Genomic DNA, 24,000 nt, shown 5'->3' with positions numbered 1-24,000 from the left:
TTTTGATAGAACTGGGCTAAAAACTCTTTGATCTGACAATAGTGTAATGATCAAAATCCTCTGCCCTCTTCTCCGTTCCCCGACACATCATCAAAATTAAAGAATAAGTGATTCTGCCTACCAATATTTTTTTTTTTTTTTTTTTTTTTTTTTTTTACAAGCATACTGATGTTCAGGTACTACCATTAACATTGAAGTCTTTTATGATCCAGTGCATACATTAAATTATATTATGATACTCCACAGTCTTTCAGATACGTGTAATTTTCCAAAATATTTCTATATATTCTTTACACTCCAACAAAATATCTATCAAATTTAAATTTCCGTATATTAAACCTGTAATAATCGATTTTCATTAAAACAAAAATGCTAAAACATGTGAGGTGGACAACCCAGCACTTAAACGACCCTGAAGCACTCGTCCAAAATGCCTTTTTTAAATCGACTAATTTCTTCAAGTCTAGAAATAGTGATTCATGAAATAGATGAAGCATGAATATGTTAGAAAAAAAATTGCGTGCAAGCGTGACAGTACAGGTAGCATACTGCAAATATGTGCATGCAGCATGACTAACCTAATGGTTCAACTCTTGGTTTTAATTGTGTGCATGGTGATGCGTTGGTTCTTTTACTGGAATATAAATAAACTATATGATCTCGTTTGACTATAGTCCATTTCTTTTAGCGATGCAGATTTGCACCGATTCGCAGCGGTGCCCTTTTAGCTCGGAAAAGTTTCCTGATCGCTGATTGGTTGGACGAGATCATTCTAACCAATCAGCGATCAGGAAAATTTTCCGAGCTAAAAGGGCACCGCTGCGAGTCGGCGCAGATTTGCACCGACTCGCAGCGGTGCCCTTTTAGCTCGGAAAAGTTTCCTGATCGCTGATTGGTTAGAATTATCTCGTCCAACCAATCAGCGATCAGGAAACGTTTCCGAGCTAAAAGGGCACCGCTGCGAGTCGGCGCAGATTTGTACCGACTCGCAGCGGTGCCCTTTTAGCTCGGAAAAGTGTCCTGATCGCTGATTGGTTAGAATTATCTCGTCCAACCAATCAGCGATCAGGAAAATTTTCCAAGCTAAAAGGGCACCGCTGCGAGTCGGCGCAGATTTGCACCGACTCGCAGCGGTGCCCTTTTAGCTCGGAAAAGTTTCCTGATCGCTGATTGGTTAGAATTATCTCCTCCAACCAATCAGCGATCAGGAAACGTTTCCGAGCTAAAAGGGCACCGCTGCGAGTCGGTGCAAATCTGCATCGCTAAAAGAAATGGACTATAGTGCCTGAACACACTGAGTTTTTAATGCACTTAAAAAAACATTTTTTGTTATTGACTAATCCATGACAAAATTATATCTTTTAACTAATGTGTTGGTGATTTTTTTATCTCTGGTTTTGGTTTTTCATTATCTAAATAATGCTATTTTTCCCATGGTGAATTTTCTTTTTGAACACAGCCGTCACCAGCAATGGATCTTTCGAAAACTTAAAAATAGGTTTGCACTTTTTAAGATTTATGCCTTCATAGTTATAATCATCAAAATGTATGTTATTCCATCTTAATAACCTGAATTATAATTTGTAATAATTTAGTATCTTTAGTATGTTTTAACATATAATAATACAATAAAATCTTTAATTAGCCACATAATCTGTTTATGAAATATTGGTTTTAATTGAAAATTCTTGCAGTTTAAATTGTAGTTGACCTCGACCGATTTACTTTATGTTTTACATTAGTTTGGTCTTCGCTCAACTCAACCGGTACCCTTTTGCTAGATGCTATTCTTATTTTTTTCTTATACTGAGAAACTCCTCTCTTTTTACCTAGAGTTATCATTGCCTTTCACTGTGCACCATTGCTTTATCCTCACTTTTTACTTCCTCTTCACACTCTTTTTTTACTCAAGCAGCCGTCAATCAAATCATGATTGCCATGTAACGCTCGTCTTTCTCCTGCTAAATCTTCCCCAACATCTTCACACTCTTTTTGACTCAAGCAGCCGTCAATCAAATCCTGATTGCCATGTAACGCTCGTCTTTCTCCTGCTAAATCTTCCCCAACATTTTCACACTCTTTTTTGACTCAAGCAGCCGTTAATCAAATCATGATTGCCATGTAACGCTCGTCTTTCTCCTGCTAAATCTTCCCCAACATCTTCACACTCTTTTTGACTCAAGCAGCCGTCAATCAAATCATGATTGCCATGTAACGCTCGTCTTTCTCCTGCTAAATCTTCCCCAACAGCCACAGGGGAATGTCCACCAGACACTCATTGTTGAAGAGTTCGAGCCGGACGTTTTCAGACAACTAATCGAGTACATCCATACTGGATGCGTCACTCTGCAGCCTCGAACACTGCTTGGTAAGTATGTCTAATAGGTACTTCCATAGGTACGTTGATCTCTTTCAACCATTCATTAGTTTTTTTTAAGTGAAGATCAGAATACTTATCCCGTGCTTGGTATTAATTTAGTTTCGATCGTGTCTGGATATAATTTTTGTATCATGTTTCTAACTAAGACTTCCGCGCATGATTAACAATAGGTTAGCAATAAGGGAAGTTTTATCCCAATTGATGTAAAGGTAATAGGCATAACCCAAGTAATTGATATGTATTTTTTTCAAGGTTTTGGAAGTGATATAGCCCCTATTTCAGGTTAGATCAGACGGAGGAGGTCTATGGGCAATACATGTTGAGGCTTACGTTAGGATATATCCCACCTGTTCGGGACCTTTGTCACTAAAACTACTGATATACACAAGAAATAACGCCACAATTATATGAAAAATGCAGGCACCCCAAAAAAAAAAAAAAAATCAACTCTGGAACAGTCCAGACCGAAGCTGAAAACTTATCTTTTGATCTAATGTGATGTGGTTTACAGCCAAACCTCAAGTATAATAAGATTATTGAACAAAAAACATCCACAATCAATTAACAAAAGCAAATTTGGTAGTGTGCAGCTACTTATAAATAGCGAATATCGACTAATCAAGTTATTACATGTATAGTTATCTATAGTCCATTTCTTTTAGCGATGCATATTTGCACCGACTCGCAGCGGTGCCCTTTTAGCTCGGAAAAGTTTCCGGATCGCTGATTGGTTGGACAAGATAATTCTAACCAATCAGCGATCAGGACACTTTTCCGAGCTAAAAGGACACCGCCGCAAGTCTGTGGAAATATACATCGCTAAAAGAAATGGACTATAATGACCATAATCTTTTGCAGGACTGATGAATGCTGCCGACTACTATGGGCTAGATGAACTGAGAAAGGGATGCTCAGGGTTTGTGCAGTGCTGCATCAACGTTGATACTGTGTGCGCTCTGCTGGCTTCTGCTGAGAGATACATCCAATACAAATGCACTAAATCAATGGTCCAAAAGGTCAGATACTGTTCATGGTGTCGTCCCTCCTACATATGTTAAGAACCCGAGTATGTGTGGATGAAACTGTTTTACCAAAGAACGGATTTTGAGCGAAGCGAAAAATCTATTTTTGGGTGAGGTAGCCATGTCGTCCTGATGGAACTTCCATCACGACGACATGGCTACCTCACCCAAAAATAGATTTTTCGCGAATCCGTTTTTTGGGCTCAGGCCATGTCGTCGTGATGGAAGTTCCATCAGGACGACATGGCTACCTCACCCAAAAATAGATTTTTCGCTTCGCTCAAAATCCGTTTTTTGGGCTCAGGCCATGTCGTCGTGATGGAAGTTCCATCAGGACGACATGGCTACCTCACCCAAAAATAGATTTTTCGCTTCGCTCAAAATCCGTTTTTTGGGCTCAGGCCATGTCGTCGTGATGGAAGTTCCATCAGGACGACATGGCTACCTCACCCAAAAATAGATTTTTCACTTCGCTCAAAATCCGTTTTTTGGGCTCAGGCCATGTCGTCCTGATGGAAGTTCCATCAGGACGACATGGCTACCTCACCCAAAAATAGATTTTTCGCTTCGCTCAAAATCCGTTTTTTGGGCTCAGGCCATGTCGTCCTGATGGAAGTTCCTTCAAAGGTAGCTTCCTAGGTGTGGATGAAACTGTTTTACCAAAGATGATTGCAACGAAAAGTTTTCTTGCTTGTAACTCGGGGTCTTCAAATATTTAGATCTTTAGACTTGGATAAGAGCTATGAAGATAAATAATCATCCTGTAGCTAGTGTAATGAAGCTCGTAATGGTTTTTGAAACTATTATTTCCTCATCCTATCTTGAAACTGCCCTAATCTTCCCTACCTGGAATAAGTGATTTTTAGATACTGTAATTCCTTAGAATTCCAGATCTTTCACATCCAAGACATCGTTTAGTCCGAATCGCAACGCCAAAAGTTTTAGTTGTTCAGAAACTCCCCCTAGAGTGTCCTCCTGCTCTTGGACATCCACTCCTATTCTCTTAAATTTAGGATCATTCAGTGGACATAATTAAAGATAAATACCTGATTTTTTAGACACATTCTTCACACACCAATGAAAAGTATATCGATCTATCTATCGGTCCAAATTCCATCCATCATTGTTTAAGTATATACGATATGAAATCCATTTATTTAGTATTTCCATTTTAACAGGTTTTGGAGTTTGTGGATGAGCATGGTAATGAAGTCCTCAACCTTGGGTCCTTTACTCTTCTGCCTCAACATGTGGTCCGTCTCATCATGGCCAGAGAAGAATTGAAGGCAGACGAGTTTACAAAATTCCAGGTGAGAGCGATAGAAAGCCAGATGTGAGGAGTAGGCAAGAGTTGAATCTTGATTGTGTTTGTATATGTGTGTTTGTGTAAGCAAGAGAGAGAGAGAGAGAAAGAGAGAGAGGGTGTTGGGAGGAAGAGACGTCAAGGAAAGTTAAGTTTGCCGAATTCTGTGCGTGTAGAGTGAGAGAGGGAGAGTGTAACAGGAAAGTCTTTGAATTCCAGTTGATTAAGAAAATTATATATTCTTTACAGATTGTGCAAATCCAAGTGTCCCTTCATATGGTGCTATGTGTTTTTTTAGTAATAATCCAGGTTACCATTAAGTAATCCTGTAAGATGATGAGTATTTTCAGACTTCTACTTTACCTCATTTCCTGTTTTCTATTTTTTTCCCTTCTTGTTGGCCGACCTCTCTTAACTTTGACTGCATGGTGCAATTTCGGGGTATCCCATCTTTTGCATCTCAGCGCTGAATGATCTTCCCGGTCTCAGCATTGCGTCATATGGTTCAAAATCATAGATCTTAACTTAATGAGATATCGATTACGTTATTCAAAAGGGCGAAAAAGCCATGGAAATTGAAAACCATTACTTGCTATACATTTTTATTTATTCCTCTTGTTGAGAAATATTTTGATTAAACCCACATAGAAGGGACATTGTTTACAAGTTGTATCAATTATTTTTTTTTTTTTCTTTTGGTATGAAGCGTTTCTGAATGTATCCAAGCGTATTAAATATTTATCAACCTAGATACAATCTAATTTGAAGTTTATCACAAACTTTTTTTCATTGAGTACTATCACAACTTAAATTATTTAGTTTGTGTTATTTAATGTAAGGCCAAGATTTAGGGAAACTCCTATTACTTGTTTTGTCCTGTTCCTACGTCACGAGATACAAATTTCTTTTTATCTTTTTATTAAAAAGTTAGATTACATATTCTTTACAATCACAATATTTACAGTATAATCACATTTAATTGCATTTTTCTATAAACAAATCCATCTAATTTAACAATTTACAACATCACACATCTTGATTTTAATTTTTAGTCACTCAAAAACAATAATTTATATACTTTTTGGTGAACATTTTATTCATGATGGATCGCACTTGGGCGATACGGGCCATGGCGATGCGATGTTGATTTTAACAGAATTTTGAGCTTATCGCCACACATCCCCTTTCATCCCGGGTGCGTTTCCACCAAATCTCACAGACTAAGATGAGCGTTGTCACATGTGCGATACATTCTGGGTTGCCACACGCCGTCTCAACACTGGCGGACAGAATGAAACGGTTTTATTGTAACCTGCTCCATTTTTTTCCTAGTGTGCGATGATGGTCGGGCATCTGTGATACAACGCGTGCAAGGAGATATCACATCGCATTATCCGTGTTTTGTTTCGCCGTTATTGCTAACCTAATTGCCTCTCAAAACTATTTATGCAATACATGTGGCACCATGCATCACTGCGCATGCGTTCAGCGCTGTTATGTAACGAGAGAGAGAGAGAGAGAGAGAGAGAGAGAGAGAGAGATCTTTACCTTACCTTATTGCCTTATTTTTTGTTTGGGTTCCCCCAGGTCCCTCAGTGTGAGGCACCTCGTATATCCACCAGAGAGTTGCTAATGCATCTTCCGGTGTATTTTGCATCTTCCAGTCTTGGATGGTCTGGGATGCATCTTAGGTATTTATCGAGCTTATTCTTAAACACATCTACGCTCACTCCTGATATGTTTCTTAGATGAGCTGGCAGCACATTAAATAGTCGCTGCATTATCGATGCTGGTGCGTAGTGGATTAATGTCCTGTGCGCCTTTCTTAGTTTACCTGGTATATTTTTTAGCACTATTAATCTACCTCGGCTTGCTCTTTCTGATATTTTTAGCTCCAGAGAGAGAGAGAGAGAGAGAGATAGATAGATAGGAGTGCAGCTATAATCTGGGAGAGAGAGAGAGAGAGAGAGAGAGAGAGAGAGAGAGAGAGAGAGAGAGAGAGAGAGAGAGAATACTTTGCCATATTCAAAATAAAATACAAAGCCTGAATATCGTAACAAATTGAATATATTTGGGTGGAAACAAACTTCTCTTTTTACAATATAAAATGCTTTAGTGGAGCAGTGGAAAACTTTTTAAATACGGGAGTGCCGAGGATCACGCATGCCACGATCAGTATCGCATGTATATCGCGTACACAAAGATCACTATCGCAAATTGCCCGACCAATGAGGATGTCACAACTTGCCCACTGCGATGGGATCATATATACAGCGATGTATCTCATGGCAATGTATCCACATGTATCGGCCTTATTGCGATTTGCCTGCGATGTGCATCTCCCTTGGTCGCCTACTCCGCATCATGAATCGTATATGCCACGATGTCCTGCGTTTCTAAAAGTATGTGATGAAATATCGCCTGAAATCGCCTGCGACATTCAAACTTTTGGGATTTTTTCATATCTCCTCTGATCGCCAAGGCGTTTCACCCAAGTGCGATCCCAGCAGCAGCCACGATGTGCTGCGCTTCTAAAAATATGTGATGAAAAATCGCCTTAAATCGCCTGCGATATTCAAACTTTTGGGATTTTTTCATATCTCCTCTGATCGCCAAGGCGTTTCACCCAAGTGTGATCCCAGCATTAGATTCCAACAGGACTATTATCTCGATTCAATTACTTATGCTTTCAATTTCAAGAGCAGGCAGTTAAATAATGATACTATGCAGAAAATTGTCAAATTACGTTCCTTTATCTAACATGCCGTTACATAATTTTCTTACACAGGACATTCAAATTTCTTCATAAGATAGGTTAGGCACTTTCTGCTTCTTTTCAACATGTGACTAACTAATATCTCATCTTAGATGTCAGGTAATCCAATAATGTTTCTTTTCGTAACAGGCGGGGCTGATGTGGTCCAAAAAGCATTGTGACAACCAACCCAATATCGACCTGAAGGAAGTCATCGGCAACTTCCTAGAGTACATCCAATTCTACAAGATTCCCGCCAATATCTTGATGAAGGAGATCCACCCTCTTGGCCTAGTCCCTTACCATATCATTATGAACGCTTTAGCTTACCAGGTGAGTTTGATAGTATATGATGATGTTCTATTCTTTTCGTTTCCCTTTTTTCTGAAAATATGCTACACACATACTTTGGGAAGTTGATCGATGAAGCAGGTGTCATGCATAAGCGTGTGTGTGAAGGTGAGTGGAAATATTAGGGTGGGTTCATTTAAGAAGGGATAGGTAATAGAATTTACGAGATTAATAAATGTAGTAATGGTGATGACTGATAAGATATGTTTTAAAAGAAAAGTGACGTAAATGTCATAAAGATAAGAGGAGGTGGTAAAATATGGGGTAGTTTTGGGGGGGAAAGAGACGGAAGTGAAAGAAAAAAACAGTGAGAGAGTTCTTACACAGTTATAGTAATAAACTTATGCATGGATGCACATATATGCATGGCAAAGGAATCACAGCAGGCACAAATATCCCAAAATTCAACGTCCATGTTTTGTGCAGGTATGTTGTTATAGAAAGTCTTCTTGCAAGAGGTAGCATTAAATAAGCCTGCTGAAATAAATGTTTTGAAATGCCTCCCTGTGAAATTAATCATTCCAATAGCTGTTAACAGAGAATGTCCAAATCTAGACTGAAGAATTTTCGGGAAAAGTAAATATGTTGTTAAATTTGAAGTATTCTGTAGCACGTGTACTAAAGCGCAACCACACATGGTTCACTTGATTTGCTTTATCCTGCACCTAACTGTGGAGAGTAGAGTGTATGCTGTTCTAATCTGTAGTTTGCATTTGTTAACGGCATTAGCTTTGTCTTGTAGATGTGGCGTTCACTCGATGATCTTTGTCTTAACTCACTTTCTATGTTCACTTCAACTACTTTCGTTTTGCTCTTTCTCTCAGTTGGTTAAATAAAGTAAGTTTCGACCGCATATTTTGTTCGTCTTTGGACGTCTAGAATAACATGTACAGCATACAGCCACTCAGTCTCAGCACGAAATTCACATTTGAACTCTCTGTGACACATGTATTGTTTGGTTGGCGTCACTGCAGTAATTTACTTAACCCTTTCACCCCCAAAGGACGTACCGGTACGTTCTTGCAAAACACTGTTAATTACATGTTTTTGCTTATTTTTGGTAATTTTATGAGAAACTTCAGGCATTTTCCAAAAGAATGACACCAACCTGACCTCTCTAGGACAAAAATTAAGCCTGTTAGAGCAATTTAAAAATAAAAATTAGCAAAATGTGCTCGAAATTTAACCTTATGATGGGACTACATAATTCAAGATTATTTTAGTTTCAGTTCAAGAAATGGATTACTCTAAGAGGTCCTAGAATTCTCTGACATCCAAATTGCCGCTTGGCAGGATAGGAAATACGCTCAATAGCTGTCGGGGAAGAGAGCAGTTTTAAAATCATTGGTAAATTGAGATCTTTTAGAAAGAAGGCCGGTATAAGTTCCTCCACTGAAGTTAATTGTGCTATAACTTTAGATTCAGCACTCTCACAATCTTAGATAGGACTGAGAGTGGTCTGCAAATGTCACAATAAACACTTATACTTAGAGTCTTAGACACCAATTTCTGCTTGTCTATAGAAATATTATTCAAAAAATAGAGACTACATGACTTTCTAAATTCTCTGATTAGACAAGATTGAAACTTGAATCCAGATCCATGCCCATTCTAAATTCTTTGGTTAGACATTATGAAACTGGAATGAGCCCACCGTCGAATGCTTGTGATATCAGTTGTAATTTGACGTGAGCTCCCCTCAAATGTCTTTCGAAGTACAAATCAATTTATTTATACAGTATATTCCAACTTCTACTGTCTTCCAACCCACCAGCTTTCGTCAAGTGAAAGAACATTACTCGCCTCGCGGGTACCTAAAAACCAGCAGTTCATTATACTGTTCCTAGCTCGGGGTATGTGAATCCTGTAAGTCAAGAAGGAATGAAAACCCGTCTAATAGATTTTATATCATTAATTATTGCCTTAAATAGATTTTCCGACGTCGGCCATTGTTGTCTGCATACATTTCTGGAGCTCCTTAGAAGATACAGTCTATTTTAAACCTATGTTACAATTTTCCAATTCTTATTATTATTATTATTATTATTATTATTATTATTATTATTATTATTATTATTATCTTCAAAACATTAGTTACATTTTCACATTTAGAGGATCATTTAATAGGTAATGTGTAAAAGTTATCCGTTCCTATAATTTAGATTAATCAACTAACAATAATGACTGTCTCCCACAAAGAGATGAATGAATTATCTGCAATTTTTTTGTTTGTTTGTTGTCATTTCTAAAGATTTTAGCAAGAAACCCTATTGCGTGTTGCTTGATGGCGTCGTATGCCCCTATTTCTGGGTCGACCTGTGGCGGCCGGTGAAAAGAGTCCTTCTTATATATCTTTTATCAGAAAAGATATATAAGAAGGACTCTTTTCACTGGGCGCCACAGGTCTCTCCCCAGAAATAGATTTTTCCTTCGTCAAAATCCCTTTTTTTTGGCAAAGTTTGTTATGTGGATTTTATACAAACAAAGGCTATAGGAGCACAGGATGAGAATACTAGAAAGTCTGGTTTGTGCAAGTCTTTGGTAGCTGACATGTAATCCATTTTAGGATTTATCAACTTAATCATGATGTTGGCAAGTACTGTAGTTTCCAAGACCTTTTTCACGAATGATACTAATCATAATTTATTTTGTTAAAAAAAAATATATTAGAAAGCGCCTTATGATCATGAAAAAAAATCTTAAGACCCTTTAAGTCTTGTTAAGATGTTAGTGGCTGTGGTTATCAATCGTTTGCTAACAATAATACAATTGGTAATAATTTGGCAGGGTTTGCAGTAATATTGTTATTACAGTAGACAGATATATTCTCAACCAAAATTGTCTGAATACATTAGCCAAACTCCTTTCACTAGCAGTTGGAGACCTGGTAAGCCCTCGGGCATTATCTTTGTTAATGGTCCCATTGGAGCTGCTAAGAAGCCTTTTGATTAATGGTATTTGCATTAAATGAATTCATTAATTTCTCTTCAGTAACGAAATATAAGTATTGAATAGCTTTTTATACGAGATTTGTCGTTAGACAACGTTGTTATCCTCAAGACATCGTTCTTATGTTTATAAAGTTGAAAATACGAATTTGCATCACTTGTTTTGAAAAGAGAGAGTTTTCTTGGCGTGTTTGTCAAGGGACTGTGTGAATAATTAGGTAAAATCTCAATAACAAAGAAAACATGCAGCAATGAAGTCATAAGGGTTCTATAACTACATTAGGTTAAGATGATATTGTGACTTCCACCTGACAGAAAGAAGCCTTAGTGTAGATTAATTTGAGTTGTAAAACTCGTATTACATTTTAGTGTCATTCCTTTATAACTGTGATTTTTCCCTGGCCTTCTTGTGTTCTGGTTAATAATTAACTGCATATATTTGGGTTCTCAGTCATAAACTTTATAGAGCATCCATGCAGGTGGTAGGATTTGGCTAAGGGCTATTATTGTACTATCTTTAAGGGCAAATTGAGAAATTACCATAAAGCACTGTACTCTCCCCGTCTTTTGCCATTGCATAAGATGAAGTTGCTTAACTTTGGAGTATTTCTGCAGCTGCTGCCGTCTGAAGAAGAACTGGAAAGTGTGTGTAATTTATTAAAAAAAATGAAAAAAAAGAGAAAATTAATATTTGAATATTACTATCATGGTAATAATTGCTGCTGCTGTTATAGCTGTTCTTGTGGTTGCTGCTGCTGCTGCTGTTTTGTTCTTGTTTATGCCACCATCATGATTTATACTATCACAATCTTCACTACTATCATCTTTGCCAAGATTATTGTCTGTAATTGCATTGTGTGGTTCTTTCCAAGATCATTGAAATTCCAAATCTGGTGTAAATTGGATGATACTCATGTTTTTGTAAATATAAAATGTACGAATAAACTTCAGAGGGTTTTGGAATTATATCGTAGGACAAAAAATATCTTAGATTAAATCTTCCTTTAACTAGTTAAGCTTACGTATTAATGTAAAGCCTATTTATTATTTTATATCCATTCTGTTTATGATTCAATAGCTCCCAAATTGTATATGTGAAGATGTGATTTTCCCTTCTGACACTGTATGTAATGTGTAAACATGCTTATATGTGTGTAAGACTTTTTAGAAAGGAAATTATAATAATGTTGTCTGATTGTTATTCCTCTACTTTTTCCAAAATGCCGCACAATAGTCGGGATCCCCAGAACCACTCGACTATTCTCCATGAACAATTCTCCATGATAATAAAAGAGAAAGAAAGACTCGTTGAAAAAATGAATGTTCACAAGTCTCACCAACGGAAACAAGTAAACCATCCTTCCACCATCCTCCTCTTCCTCTGCTTCTTCATTTCCGTCTCAGAAAAGGATTTGTGTTACAAATCACTGAGCAGGAATCAAAGCTCTGAGCTTTCCTCAATGCCTGAAATAGACACCTCACACGAATCAACAGCAATTGAATTCAAAACTGAATAAATGAAAAGTTTCCCGGAAAAACAAACCAATTTTTTTTTTTTTTTTTTTTTTTTTAAGTGATTTCCAAATTTTCATTTTATTTTTTTCGTACTCAAGACACCTGCATATCAATGCTGTTATATTCAAAGTTATAGATATATAAGTCTTGATAACTTTTGGCAAAAATAAAAAAAAAGTTTACTGTGAGATGTAGAGCATTCTTCAAGGATATGTCACCAAATGTTTGAAGTGACTGTTGTAACGCTGTGCCCTTTCATACAAAAAGTCCTTAGCAAAGCAGTGGTACCTGTGTAGTATTGAATACCGAAACATGAATCCTTGTGCTGGAACTCTTCCCTTGCGTTGGATTGGATTAATATGCAATCTTGCTGTAGTCAAGAATCTACAGATAATGAGTGAGACTGGTCAGGTCTCTCTTTCATCAATATAATCTTGGTTCGGCTTATCAAAAGCTTGTCTCACCTGCTACACCTGATTTATAGCCCTGTTGTGGTGTGTGTTTCGTGGAGCTTTATGCGAAAATGTTAGAAACAGAAAATTGAAAGAATCAAAATTTAAGTTAAAAAAACAATGTGTAAAGAATAGGGTTATACGTGGCTATTTCTAAACCCTTACTCGTAAACTAGGAATCTCGACTTGTGCTTGACAAGCATAAGAATAAGTTAATTTTGAAATGAGTTAATGTTCAGTGTTTTTTCATATGCTGTTATTTTTCCTTTTATTCACTACTATCGATCATATTCCCTTAAAAACACCTATAAATATTTTATTAGAATTCTAAAGGGATTTTACTTAATGGCTCGAGTTAAAATTGGGACTTCCTGTGGCTCGTGAATATTTAGATTATTTTGGGTCAAAACAAGTAAACGCTTTTCTTCATATCGTACTTCAACTATTTTTTCAGTCGACCAGATCTGATTACTCTGGGAAACTGCCATTAGGCCAATTTCCCTCACATGCAAAAGCAGATGTTGAGTTGTTCAATCATAGAGTAACACCCAGAACCACTTACCAAGTGTTATTCTGTCGCACTACTTTTTGTGTCGGTTAGAATATGTTGTAAGTATGGATCATTGTTACTTTATACCAAAGAAATTAACCAAATCTCAGGTTTGGCAACAGCAACTTGCTTAATGCTGCCCCACCCTCCTTCCAAAACGCTTAACGTGCTGCCCTCTTTTGGAGAATACTAGTATACCTACAGTGTACCTGTTCATGCTGAATTGCATATTGTATTCTGAGGCTTTTGATACAAGTAGTTCTCGTTCATACTCTGTTTAGATTATCAAACTAAGTCTTTGTTGGTCATTCAAGTAAAGCTACAGTAACAGATTTCAATAATAGCTGACATATATATTGTGTATTGCCAACAGCCAGTTGTGAGAAGTAAATCAATTTCAAAGCATATTGTTTTGAATAATTTCTAAACAATGTAACTGTATCGAAATTATATTTTTAGAAGAAATAGGCAAATGGCAGTTGGCTATACGAACGTTTTGTATTACAATTCTTCAAAAATTCTTTAATCAAATCTGACTAGCGGTCTGTATGTAAAGTCATGACACCATTATTTAGAAGTTAGTTAAGGTAAAAACACTGAGAATTACTTACTGGAAACATGAAGTGAATTTGGATGACTTAATTGTGTAGCCATATTGCGATTAATGAAACCATCTTTTTCGGAATAGGATGGATTTTTGGTTGGCTATGGATCAGTGTTTTTTTTTTTTTTTTTTTTTTTTTTTTTTTTTTTTTTTTTTTTTTTTTTTTTTTTTTTTTTTTTTAGAGTAATATTTAATTTTAACTAATTAAGAACGACTAAGATGTTACGAATTCCTACCGTCACTGCAAATTTTATTTATTGGTTGATTATTAGTGCTGCCACCAACATCCTCATTATTATTATTATTATATTTTATTATTATTATTATTATTATTATTATCATTATTCCTTCTAAATTTCTTGTTGATCAAAAATGCGATGATAGTATGTTCGATTTTTAGGTTATCCAAAAGGATTTGATTTTCCATTTCAAAGCAAATGAAGTTTTTAGATCATCTATGATCTCCTGAAATATAAGTAATGTTAGGAAAGAATCATTTGTAGTACAATAAGAAGATTCAAACGGGTTTTACATCACCAAGACTACACCTCTTGGATTCATTCACCATTTATGGGTGCAATAACTCTCAAACCTTCATTGGACAAAATTAGAATTGTATGCTCCATTATTTTCCTTATTTCTTTTTTACTTCTAAAGCCCTGTCCACACGATCGAGCATGCCCGACGGGCAAACAGTGATACCAGACCACAATAGTTAGCAAGAATGAGGGTTAATGACGTCAGAAGCGGGAAAACCACAGACAGGGTTCTGGCATCATACAGTGTTGCCAGATCCCTTCCTTTAGTTTTCCCGCTTCTGACGTCATCAACCCTCATTTTCACTAAATATTGTGGCCTGGTATCACTGTTTGCCCGTCGGGCATGTGTGGACAGGACTTAAAGCAAAGCTTCTGATCAACTGGCATTTGTTAAAGGTTGAGTTTTAGGGGTTTTTGCTTGTCTCTGAGCGTGTTTAGGAGAGGTTTTTATTTAGTAGGTCGCAAATCTTAGATTTCCTTCTAAAGGCTTCCTTAGTAATAATTATTTTTATAAGCTTCAAATTAAATTTTAAGATGAAGCCTTGCAATCACATGTTTTTTCTTCTATACAATAATTTGATTTCAAAGAAAAATAAATTTACATCCAGCCAGATTTCTCTCGAAGGGACATCTTATAGTTTTCATTGTCGTTTTTACATCATCTTAAGAGTTGAATTTTTTATCCCCTTCACCATAGTATATTTTATGACCTTGAGTATTCGAAAAGTTTTCTTTCGTGAAGTATATTGTAAACAGTCTTTTTAACCTGGAAAACGTCACCACCTTCATTTGCTTGAAATGGTTGATCAAAGGGCATTGATAAAAAAAAAAAATTATGTTTCTCACAAAAACTCTGATAAAATGTTAGATGTGAACTTACATCAGGTGTTTCAAATATACCTATAGCAGATAGACTTGACTTCCCAACTGCTAGTCCAGCCTTGTTCCATTTGGGAATTTTAAATGAATGACCAACGGGAATATTTATCATAATTTCAAATTCATAATGTTTTTTAAAGTAGGGTGATTTCTCTTAGTGAAAAAAAATATTCATACCCAAACCCTTACAAAATAATGTGAATGTTACAACTGTTTTTTTTTTTGTATTTCTGGTGTCTTCAGCCTCGTATATTTTTATTGTAGTATAGAAAAATACAATATAAGGTTATCGGTAATCATTCAAACGGTAGTAACTGTGACTAACCCATCTTTTAATAGAATATTCTTGAACTATTTAGCTGTTTTGTATGTTTTTTTTTTAAATCTCAGTAATACTGCACTACAGTACATTGTGTTTTCTTAGTAATTTTTCTCTGCATTTACCTATGTCCCTATATTCATTTAGATAGGGCTACTTATAAACTCCATTCTTTTCTTCTTAGCGTTTTATTTTTATATTGAGATTTTGTCTATTTTTTCTGTTTCTGTCTTTATTTTTCAATAAGATTTTGTCTTAGTAATTTTTCTCTGCATTTACCTATGTCCCTATATTCATTTAGATAGGGCTACTTATAAATTTCATTCTTTTCTTCTTAGCGTTTTATTTTTCTATTGAGATTTTGTCTATTTTTTTCTATGATTCTGTCTTTATTTTTCAATAAGATTTTGTCTAGATATTTGTTTAATTCTAGTTCAGTAGAATATTGGTCTATTTAATGTTGAAGTTTCTGTCATATTTTGAATTCCCCATTGTATTCTGGGGATAACTTTTATGTTACGTAGAGCTTTAAAGTTCATGTATAAGAATAGGCTTGAAAGTTAAGTGTATGTCGGTTTGTAAGGTCTTCTTGAGACCACTAAACCAATTGATGTTTTTCAGTATGTGTTTATCTAAAACTCAAATTTTTTTTTTACGTACTTTATTTTTATGTGAGTTTTTTTAACCTTGATAAATATTTAATCAACTGTGCTTTCGCTCTAATTTAAGCTTGCACTGTACAATACAGTGCTTATGTTTTCATAGTTTCTCCTCACTTTCACACATGTTCCACATCACGAAAATTTGTTTATATGTTACTCGGTCTAAATGATGAACTGCGCAATGGAAAGCCTTCAATGTATTCCCAATGTGGTAGATTCATCATGATTGGTTCTCCGTGTTTTCTCTGATTGTAATTAATTTTACTTGTGATTGTTTGTATTAGTTACCTGAATACATCTGTGATTATGTAATTGTTATTTGAATAAATCTATTGATTTTTTTTCACTGTTTTGTCTGAAATCATCCAAAGAACTCCTGAAAGGTTTATGCCAGACTGTGTCAATATTCGTGTTAGCTTTCTAGTGCTAAAGGTCTATCCAGAAATGGCTGGGATCTCATTCAATACCAACATCAACAAAAGTTAGACGGAAAATCAAGATTTTTTTTTTTTCTTTACATCTTTTACGTAACTGTTTGCAACTCTGGAGTGGGTGAGCTTGTGTTAACTATTTAGGAATTATTTATTGTAGTCCTAGAGTGATAGTAAGTCTTTAAGATAAGTAATCTACTCTTCTTGCATGTCGTTGCAAATCTCCTGTTTTCTCTTCAATTTTCTAGTAAATCTAAGGAGTTGGCAATGAACTTCCAAATTATTTATAATCACGTTTCTGTTGTTTGCACTTTGATCATGCCTGATGAAATGCTACTAAGTATTGCATTTGTAATTCAAAATTTAAACCGTTTTTGCTCACGGATATTTGTAGAATAAACAAATTGTGAGTTGTTTTCTGTGAGTTAACCTATGTATGCTATTAAGACGTTATGTTGATAATCTTTTATGAATTTCGTTTTGTTCATTTATAAAGACCTTTGATCTGATGAAAACTACTATAGTCAATTTCTTTTAGCGATGCAGATTTGCACCGACTCGCAGCGGTGCCCTTTTAGCTCGGAAAAGTTTCCTGAACGCTGATTGGTTGGACGAGATCATTCTAACCAATCAGCGACCAGGAAGCTTTTCCGAGCTAAAAGGGCGAAGTTTCCTGAACGCTGATTGGTTGGACGAGATAATTCTAACCAATCAGCGACCAGGAAACTTTTCCGAGCTAAAAGGGCGAAGTTTCCTGAACGCTGATTGGTTGGACGAGATAATTCTAACCAATCAGCGACCAAGAAACTTTTCCGAGCTAAAAGGGCACCGCTGCGAGTCGGTGCAAATCTGCATCGCTAAAAGAAATGGACTATAGATTGCCCCATGTCTGTGTTTTAGAATTTTAGTATGAGATTGCTTTTTAGTAGGATCACTAAACTTAAATTCAAGAGTGTTCTGTTTTGTATCCCATAAATGTATTCCACGAACATGTAGACATCTGCTTACATTGCCCTAGTACTAAGTTCATTATAACTACAACATGGTCAGTAATTAAGGTGTTGTGTATACAAACCACTTGATTTACAATTCCTTGAAATACAGTTTGATTAAAAAGCTACAGATTCATTGAGATGTTTAAGTTTCCCTGATATTCTCTTCTCCTAATTCTTGCCCTTTGCTTCTCTATTTCTCCCATTAGAATTTGCTCATTTCCACCCTTTATGATTCATTAGAATTGCTCTGGACCCTCCCTGCTTCCCTCCCTCTTCCATCATCTATGGGTTCCCATTTTATGAACTATTTCCTTCCTTATCCTCCCTTCAAATCATATCTTTCCTATTTCTTCTTCCTTACAGTCGTCTCTTTGTGTCCCTCCACGAGTAATCCTCCATCACGCCCTTTTGTCGTGCCCTTCTCCAACAGGCAGACCCCAGCAGTGTGGACCCGGCCAAGCTTTCGCCCAACAGGACCCGCAGATCCCACGGTGAACGGTCCATGTCAGTGCAGAGCAGCTCCCTTGACCCTTTAGGATCCAACGGAACGATTTCTTCCTCCGCCTCTTCTGAAATGGAGTCTGGAAGACACTCCTCCGAAGGGGCCGTTGGTGGAGGCGGATGTACCCCTTTGTCTAATGCCAGAGAAATGTAAACTTGCAAATATCCTGTATTGAATCAATGGCCTTAACTCTGTAAAGGGAGTGAATTCAGTGTGACTTCATGACAAATACTCTGAGACAGCCTTTAGGGTAGGAAGCCTTTGTTGAAAATGTATTCCAAATGTGTTATTACACTGGAGTGCAATTCGGGCATATTTTACCCATCTTTCTCCATTAGCAAGTGGCTTGTTGCTCCTAAAGAGTTTTGGCTTATACTTTGTGGTCAGGAGTATGACCCAAAAGAAAAAAAAAAGTGCATTTTGTATAAAAGGAAAGCCACTCTGATGACAGTATTTCTGTATAGGTACATGGATTAAAACTGTAGTTTTCAGTTAAACATATTCTCCAGTGACCAGGAGATTTGCAGAATGTGTAAGCTCTATGTCTTTCTTACTGAAATAAATGAAATTCTTATATAATATCTTTTTGCAAAGAAATATTAGTTTTGTAACATATGTCTATATATGAGAAAGAGTCCACTTCCTCGATGCAACACATGAAATGTTTTGTGACTATAAAAAAAAATGTTTCAGTGGCATTTCGGAGTAAACGTTCACGATGACTGCACACCTAAAAGTGAATAAATCTGTTCTGAAGTATTTCATACAAAATTGCATCAGTACTTTTCTTGCAAGGAAAGTACTGTATTGCATCAGTACTTTTCTTACAAGGAAAGTGCTGTATTGCATCAGTACTTTTCTTACAAGGAAAGTGCTGTATTGCATCAGTACTTTTCTTACAAGGAAAGTACTGTATTGCATCAGTACTTTTCTTACAAGGAAAGTACTGTATTGCATCAGTACTTTTCTTACAAGGAAAGTATTGTATTGCATCAGTACTTTTCTTACAAGGAAAGTACTGTATTGCCTCAGTACTTTTCTTACAAGGAAAGTATTGTATTGCATCAGTACTTTTCTTACAAGGAAAGTACTGTATTGCCTCAGTACTTTTCTTACAAGTACTGTACCTGTAGCATCGCGCTTCCGAAACGTCATTGGCATCCAATTGATGAGCTGGAAGTGGACGTCTGCAGGCCTTGAGGGGAGGCAGCCTCATTGTTTATGTTTGGTGTTTTGAAGTTCGTTGGTGACAGCGTGTTGTGATTTAATGTGCTTCTAATATTGTTTTCTGGATTTGAACAATAGTAGTTTAATCCTAAGCTGGCTGTGGAACAAATTAATATTTAAAGTACAATTATTTTTCTCAAAGAAAACCATGTTATTGAGGTAGGTAGAGTATTTTAGTACTTTAAGATAAACTACATGTAAACGTAACTTTCTTTGAGAAATCTTTTAGGAAATGGAAATGACGAGTGTTATTTTATATGTATGCATCGTCTAGGTAGCCATGATATTCCTAATCGTGCGAACACTACACACACACGCACGCATGCACATACTGTATATGTTATTAGTATGGATGATTCAGTGACTGACCCGTTGAGGTAAGTCGTAGAGAGAGACTGTCCCACAATCCCAAATTCTTAACGAGAACGTTAATCGCTGCAGTGATTTTCATTGCTTAGGCTGTTTTAGGTTTTGAAGAAATTTAACGAGGTATTGATAAAAGGCAAACTTTTGTTATAATCAGTTTCTTTAGACCACAATCATATAGGCTATATATATATATATATATATATATATATATATATATATATATATACATATATATATATATATATATATATATATATATATATATTTACATATACACACACACACATATATATATATATATATATATATATATATATATATATATATGTCTTGCGTTGTGTATGTATGTATGTATAGATGTGCATGAATATATATATATATATATATATATATATATATATATACATATATATATATATATATACATATATACACACACATATATATATATATATATATATATATATATGTCTTGCGTTGTGTATGTATGTATAGATGTACATGAATATATATATATATATATATATATATATATATATATATACATATATATATGCATACATACATATATATATAAATATTTATATATATATATATATATATATATATATATATATATATATATATGTATGTATGTGTGTGTACATATACAACCTGTAATTATATACATAGTCTGTATGTTTGCATATAGAGTTTATGTATATACATACAAATGTATATATCTGTGTGCAATTATATATATATATATATATATATATATATATATATATATATATATATATATATATGTATGTATGTGTGTGTACATATACAACCTGTAATTATATACATAGTCTGTATGTTTGCATATAGAGTTTATGTATATACATACAAATGTATATATATGTGTACAATTATATATATACTGTATACATATATCTATATATATATATATATATATATATATATATATATATATATATATATATTAATAAATATATATATATATATATTTATTAATATATATATATATATATATATATATATATATATATATATATATATATGTGTGTGTGTGTGTGTGTGTATACGATATATGTTTATTTATCATCATCATCATCATCATCAGCCGCAACTAGTCCACTGCATGATGAAGGTCTCAGACATATCTCTTCACTCCAGTTTGTTTATAGTCTTTCTATGCCAGTCCACACCCACAAGCTTTCTTAGTTCGTCATTCCATCGTCTTCTCCTTCTTCCCCTGTTTCTTAAGCTCACGGGACCCATTCTGTTATTCTTAACATCCATCTGTTATCTGTCATTCTCATTGTGTGACCTGCCCATTTCCATTTCTTTTTCTTACGTGTTAGAATATCCGCTATTTTATTTTACTTTCATATCCAAGTTGCTTTTTTTTTTTTTTTTTTTTTTTTTTTTTTTTTTTTTTTTTTTTTTTTTTTTTTTTTTTTTAGTGTATATCCCTATCATTATTCTTCCCCTAGCTCTCCGAGTTGTGACTAGCTTATGTTCAAGGCTTAAGTAAGGCTTTAAGTTTCTGATATATAAACAAAAGATGGTAAGACTATCTGATTAAATACTCTTATTTTTAGAAAGAGTGGCATTTTGCTTTTAATAATCTCATTATAGTTACCAAAGGCTATCCATTCCATTCTTATCTTTCATTGAATTTCTGCGCCAGTCCTGTGGAAACACTTACTATATATATCCTAATTGCGTATATTCATTAACAATCTCTAATGGCTTGTCCATAACCGTTATTTGTTGTCATTATTTTGAATGAACATTGTCTTAGTTTTAATCCTAATCAATTTCAGTCCTACAGTCTTTTCTTCTGTTCAAATATTCTTTCATCTATTGCAGTTATTCACATGATTCACTAAATAGAACTATAAGTCTTTTTATAATCTATTTATGACATATTTGTTTTTGACATTGTTAATAGTTTATATATGACATTTCTGTTTTGACGTTGTTACTTTTTTTAGAATGATTTATTGTTAATTTGTTCTCTTCATTTATTTATTTCCTTATTTCCTTTCCTCACTGGGATATTTTTCCCTATTGGGGCCCTTGGGCTTATAGCATCTTGCTTTTCCAACTAGGGTTGTAGCTTGGATAATAATAATAATAATAATAATAATAATAATAATAATAATAATAGTTTCTGAAAAAAATTATAGGCTGTGGATAATTTAGAAGAGATGGGGTCTCCCTGTCAAATTTCTTTCTTAATCAGAATTTTCTCACTATCTTTATGCAGTTTTAGTTTTGCTGTACTTATCCTATAAATATCTACAAGTTTTCTAACATGAGATTAATCTATTCCTTGTCTTTGAAGGACTTTCATTACCGCTGAAGTTTTGACAGAGTCAAAAGCTTCATCATATTCTATAAATGCCTTATATAGTGGTTTGTAATACTTTTGATTTTTTCATCGACTGGATATGGTCTGTTTTTGAATACCCACTTCTAAAGTCGTCTTTCTATTTGGCTTTATACGATCTTTATAGATGCTTTATTCAATGAGAGTAAACTTATTGGGCGGTAATTTTGCAAGTCTATTGTGTCTACCTTTTTATGAATTGGTTTAATAATAAAGTTTTTCCAAGTTGTAAGGATAGAGCTTTCTTGCAGCATTCTGTGTAAAGTTCAGAAAGTTTTACTACTATGAAATCTTCGCCATCTATTATTAGATCAATTGTTAGGCCAACTTCTCCTGATGCTTTGCCTCTTTTCATGCCTTTCAATGCTTTCTTTACTTCTCCAACTCTTACGTTGGGTACCGGCTCATGTATTCCATTATTTCTATGGAGGAAATTGTTTCTTATATCACTATTATATAGCATTGCATATATATTCTTTGTAATTTTTATCGTTCCATCTCAATTGATGATAATATTTCCATTTTCATCCTTTATAGCAAACATCTGTTGTCGCCCTGTATCAAGTTTTCTTTTCATCGATTTGATACTTCTTCCTTTCGTTAGTGTTTCCTCAATTTTGGTCTGACAGTGTTTACGAATATCTTGGGATTTTATTTTGTTTATTGTTTTGAATAGTTCTGCTAATTCTATTTAATCTCTCTTGGATTTTATCCTCATTTCCGATCATTTCTTTATAAGTTTTTTTTTCTGATAGTTTTCTTTGATCTAGTTCAGGAACTTTCCCACCTTGTGCTGACTCCAATATAAATTTTGCTAGATTACCGTTCATTTCTTTACTTGCTTCCATTCCACCATGAAGCCAGGAGTAATTATTTTGTATACATTATAGAAAGAAATTCCTTAATGATAAATATTTCCGTCAGGCCAAGGACTTGAACCTGTGATCGATGGAAATAATGATAAACAATAAACTATTTTAACTATTCCAGTGGCAGAGCAAATTCGATATAAAAAAGTATTTGTGGAAAATGAAAATCATCAGAGTTAGTAATAAAAGTATCATCAAATGGCCTAGTGTTATATACTTTCAGTAGGATATATGTAAATTGCCATATTTATGTATTTATGTGTTCGTGTATATACATTACGTATATATATATTTACATATGTATATGTATATATATACATATATATATATATATATATATATATATATACTGTATATACTGTATATATATAATTATATATCTATAATTAATATATATATATATGTATATATATATATATATATATATATATATATATATATAGGTATTACCATACTGTATATATATATATATATATATATATATATATATATATATATATATATATATATATATATATATATATATATATAAGTATCCGAATATATACTTATGCTGTATATAGATACACATAGTTATACATCCATATTCATAAAAATATATGTATATAATGTTTATATATATATATATATATATATATATATATATATATGTATATGTATATATCTCTGTGTGTATATACTGTATATGTGTGTGTGTGTTTAAACGCTATTTCTACATTAATGTATGTGTACTGTATATACACATGAATCTATTACAACAACAGCAACAGCAACAACAAATGAAGCCATTTTAGGCCTCCGACATTTCAATTCATTTGTAGGCTTTGATCAATTTTCGTCACCAAGGTGCCCACTGCGAATTAGTGAATATGGGAGATATTCATTTGATTGCTCACAGCAAACCAACCTAGTTTAGGTTGCCCTGACTAGAACTGCTTTGCAGAT

General features: G+C 34.5%; 1 protein-coding gene across 3 annotated transcripts in view; it reads left to right on the top strand.

Annotated features, from left to right (window-relative positions):
• The window catches only part of gprs (speckle type BTB/POZ protein), a 50,956-nt gene extending 32,009 nt beyond the window's left edge, over window positions 1-18,947 (top strand). For 2 of the 3 annotated variants that reach the window (XM_068379502.1, XM_068379496.1), the window contains 5 exons: window positions 2,251-2,368; window positions 3,239-3,396; window positions 4,581-4,712; window positions 7,611-7,793; window positions 18,136-18,947. In XM_068379502.1, the coding sequence (XP_068235603.1) occupies window positions 2,251-2,368; window positions 3,239-3,396; window positions 4,581-4,712; window positions 7,611-7,793; window positions 18,136-18,360 (816 nt within the window). In that variant the 3' untranslated portion in view covers window positions 18,361-18,947. Of the gene's footprint in view, window positions 1-2,250; window positions 2,369-3,238; window positions 3,397-4,580; window positions 4,713-7,610; window positions 7,794-11,993; window positions 14,020-18,135 lie in introns of those variants that run through there. The other variant, XM_068379508.1, reaches the window with a different exon arrangement.
• Window positions 18,948-24,000: the final 5,053 nt, after the last annotated feature.

Source organism: Palaemon carinicauda, chromosome 1 (genome assembly GCF_036898095.1).
Source record: "Palaemon carinicauda isolate YSFRI2023 chromosome 1, ASM3689809v2, whole genome shotgun sequence".
Lineage (NCBI taxonomy): Eukaryota > Metazoa > Arthropoda > Malacostraca > Decapoda > Palaemonidae > Palaemon > Palaemon carinicauda.
Note: the sequence above shows the minus strand (reverse complement) of the source record. Positions and strands in the feature narration are given on the sequence as shown.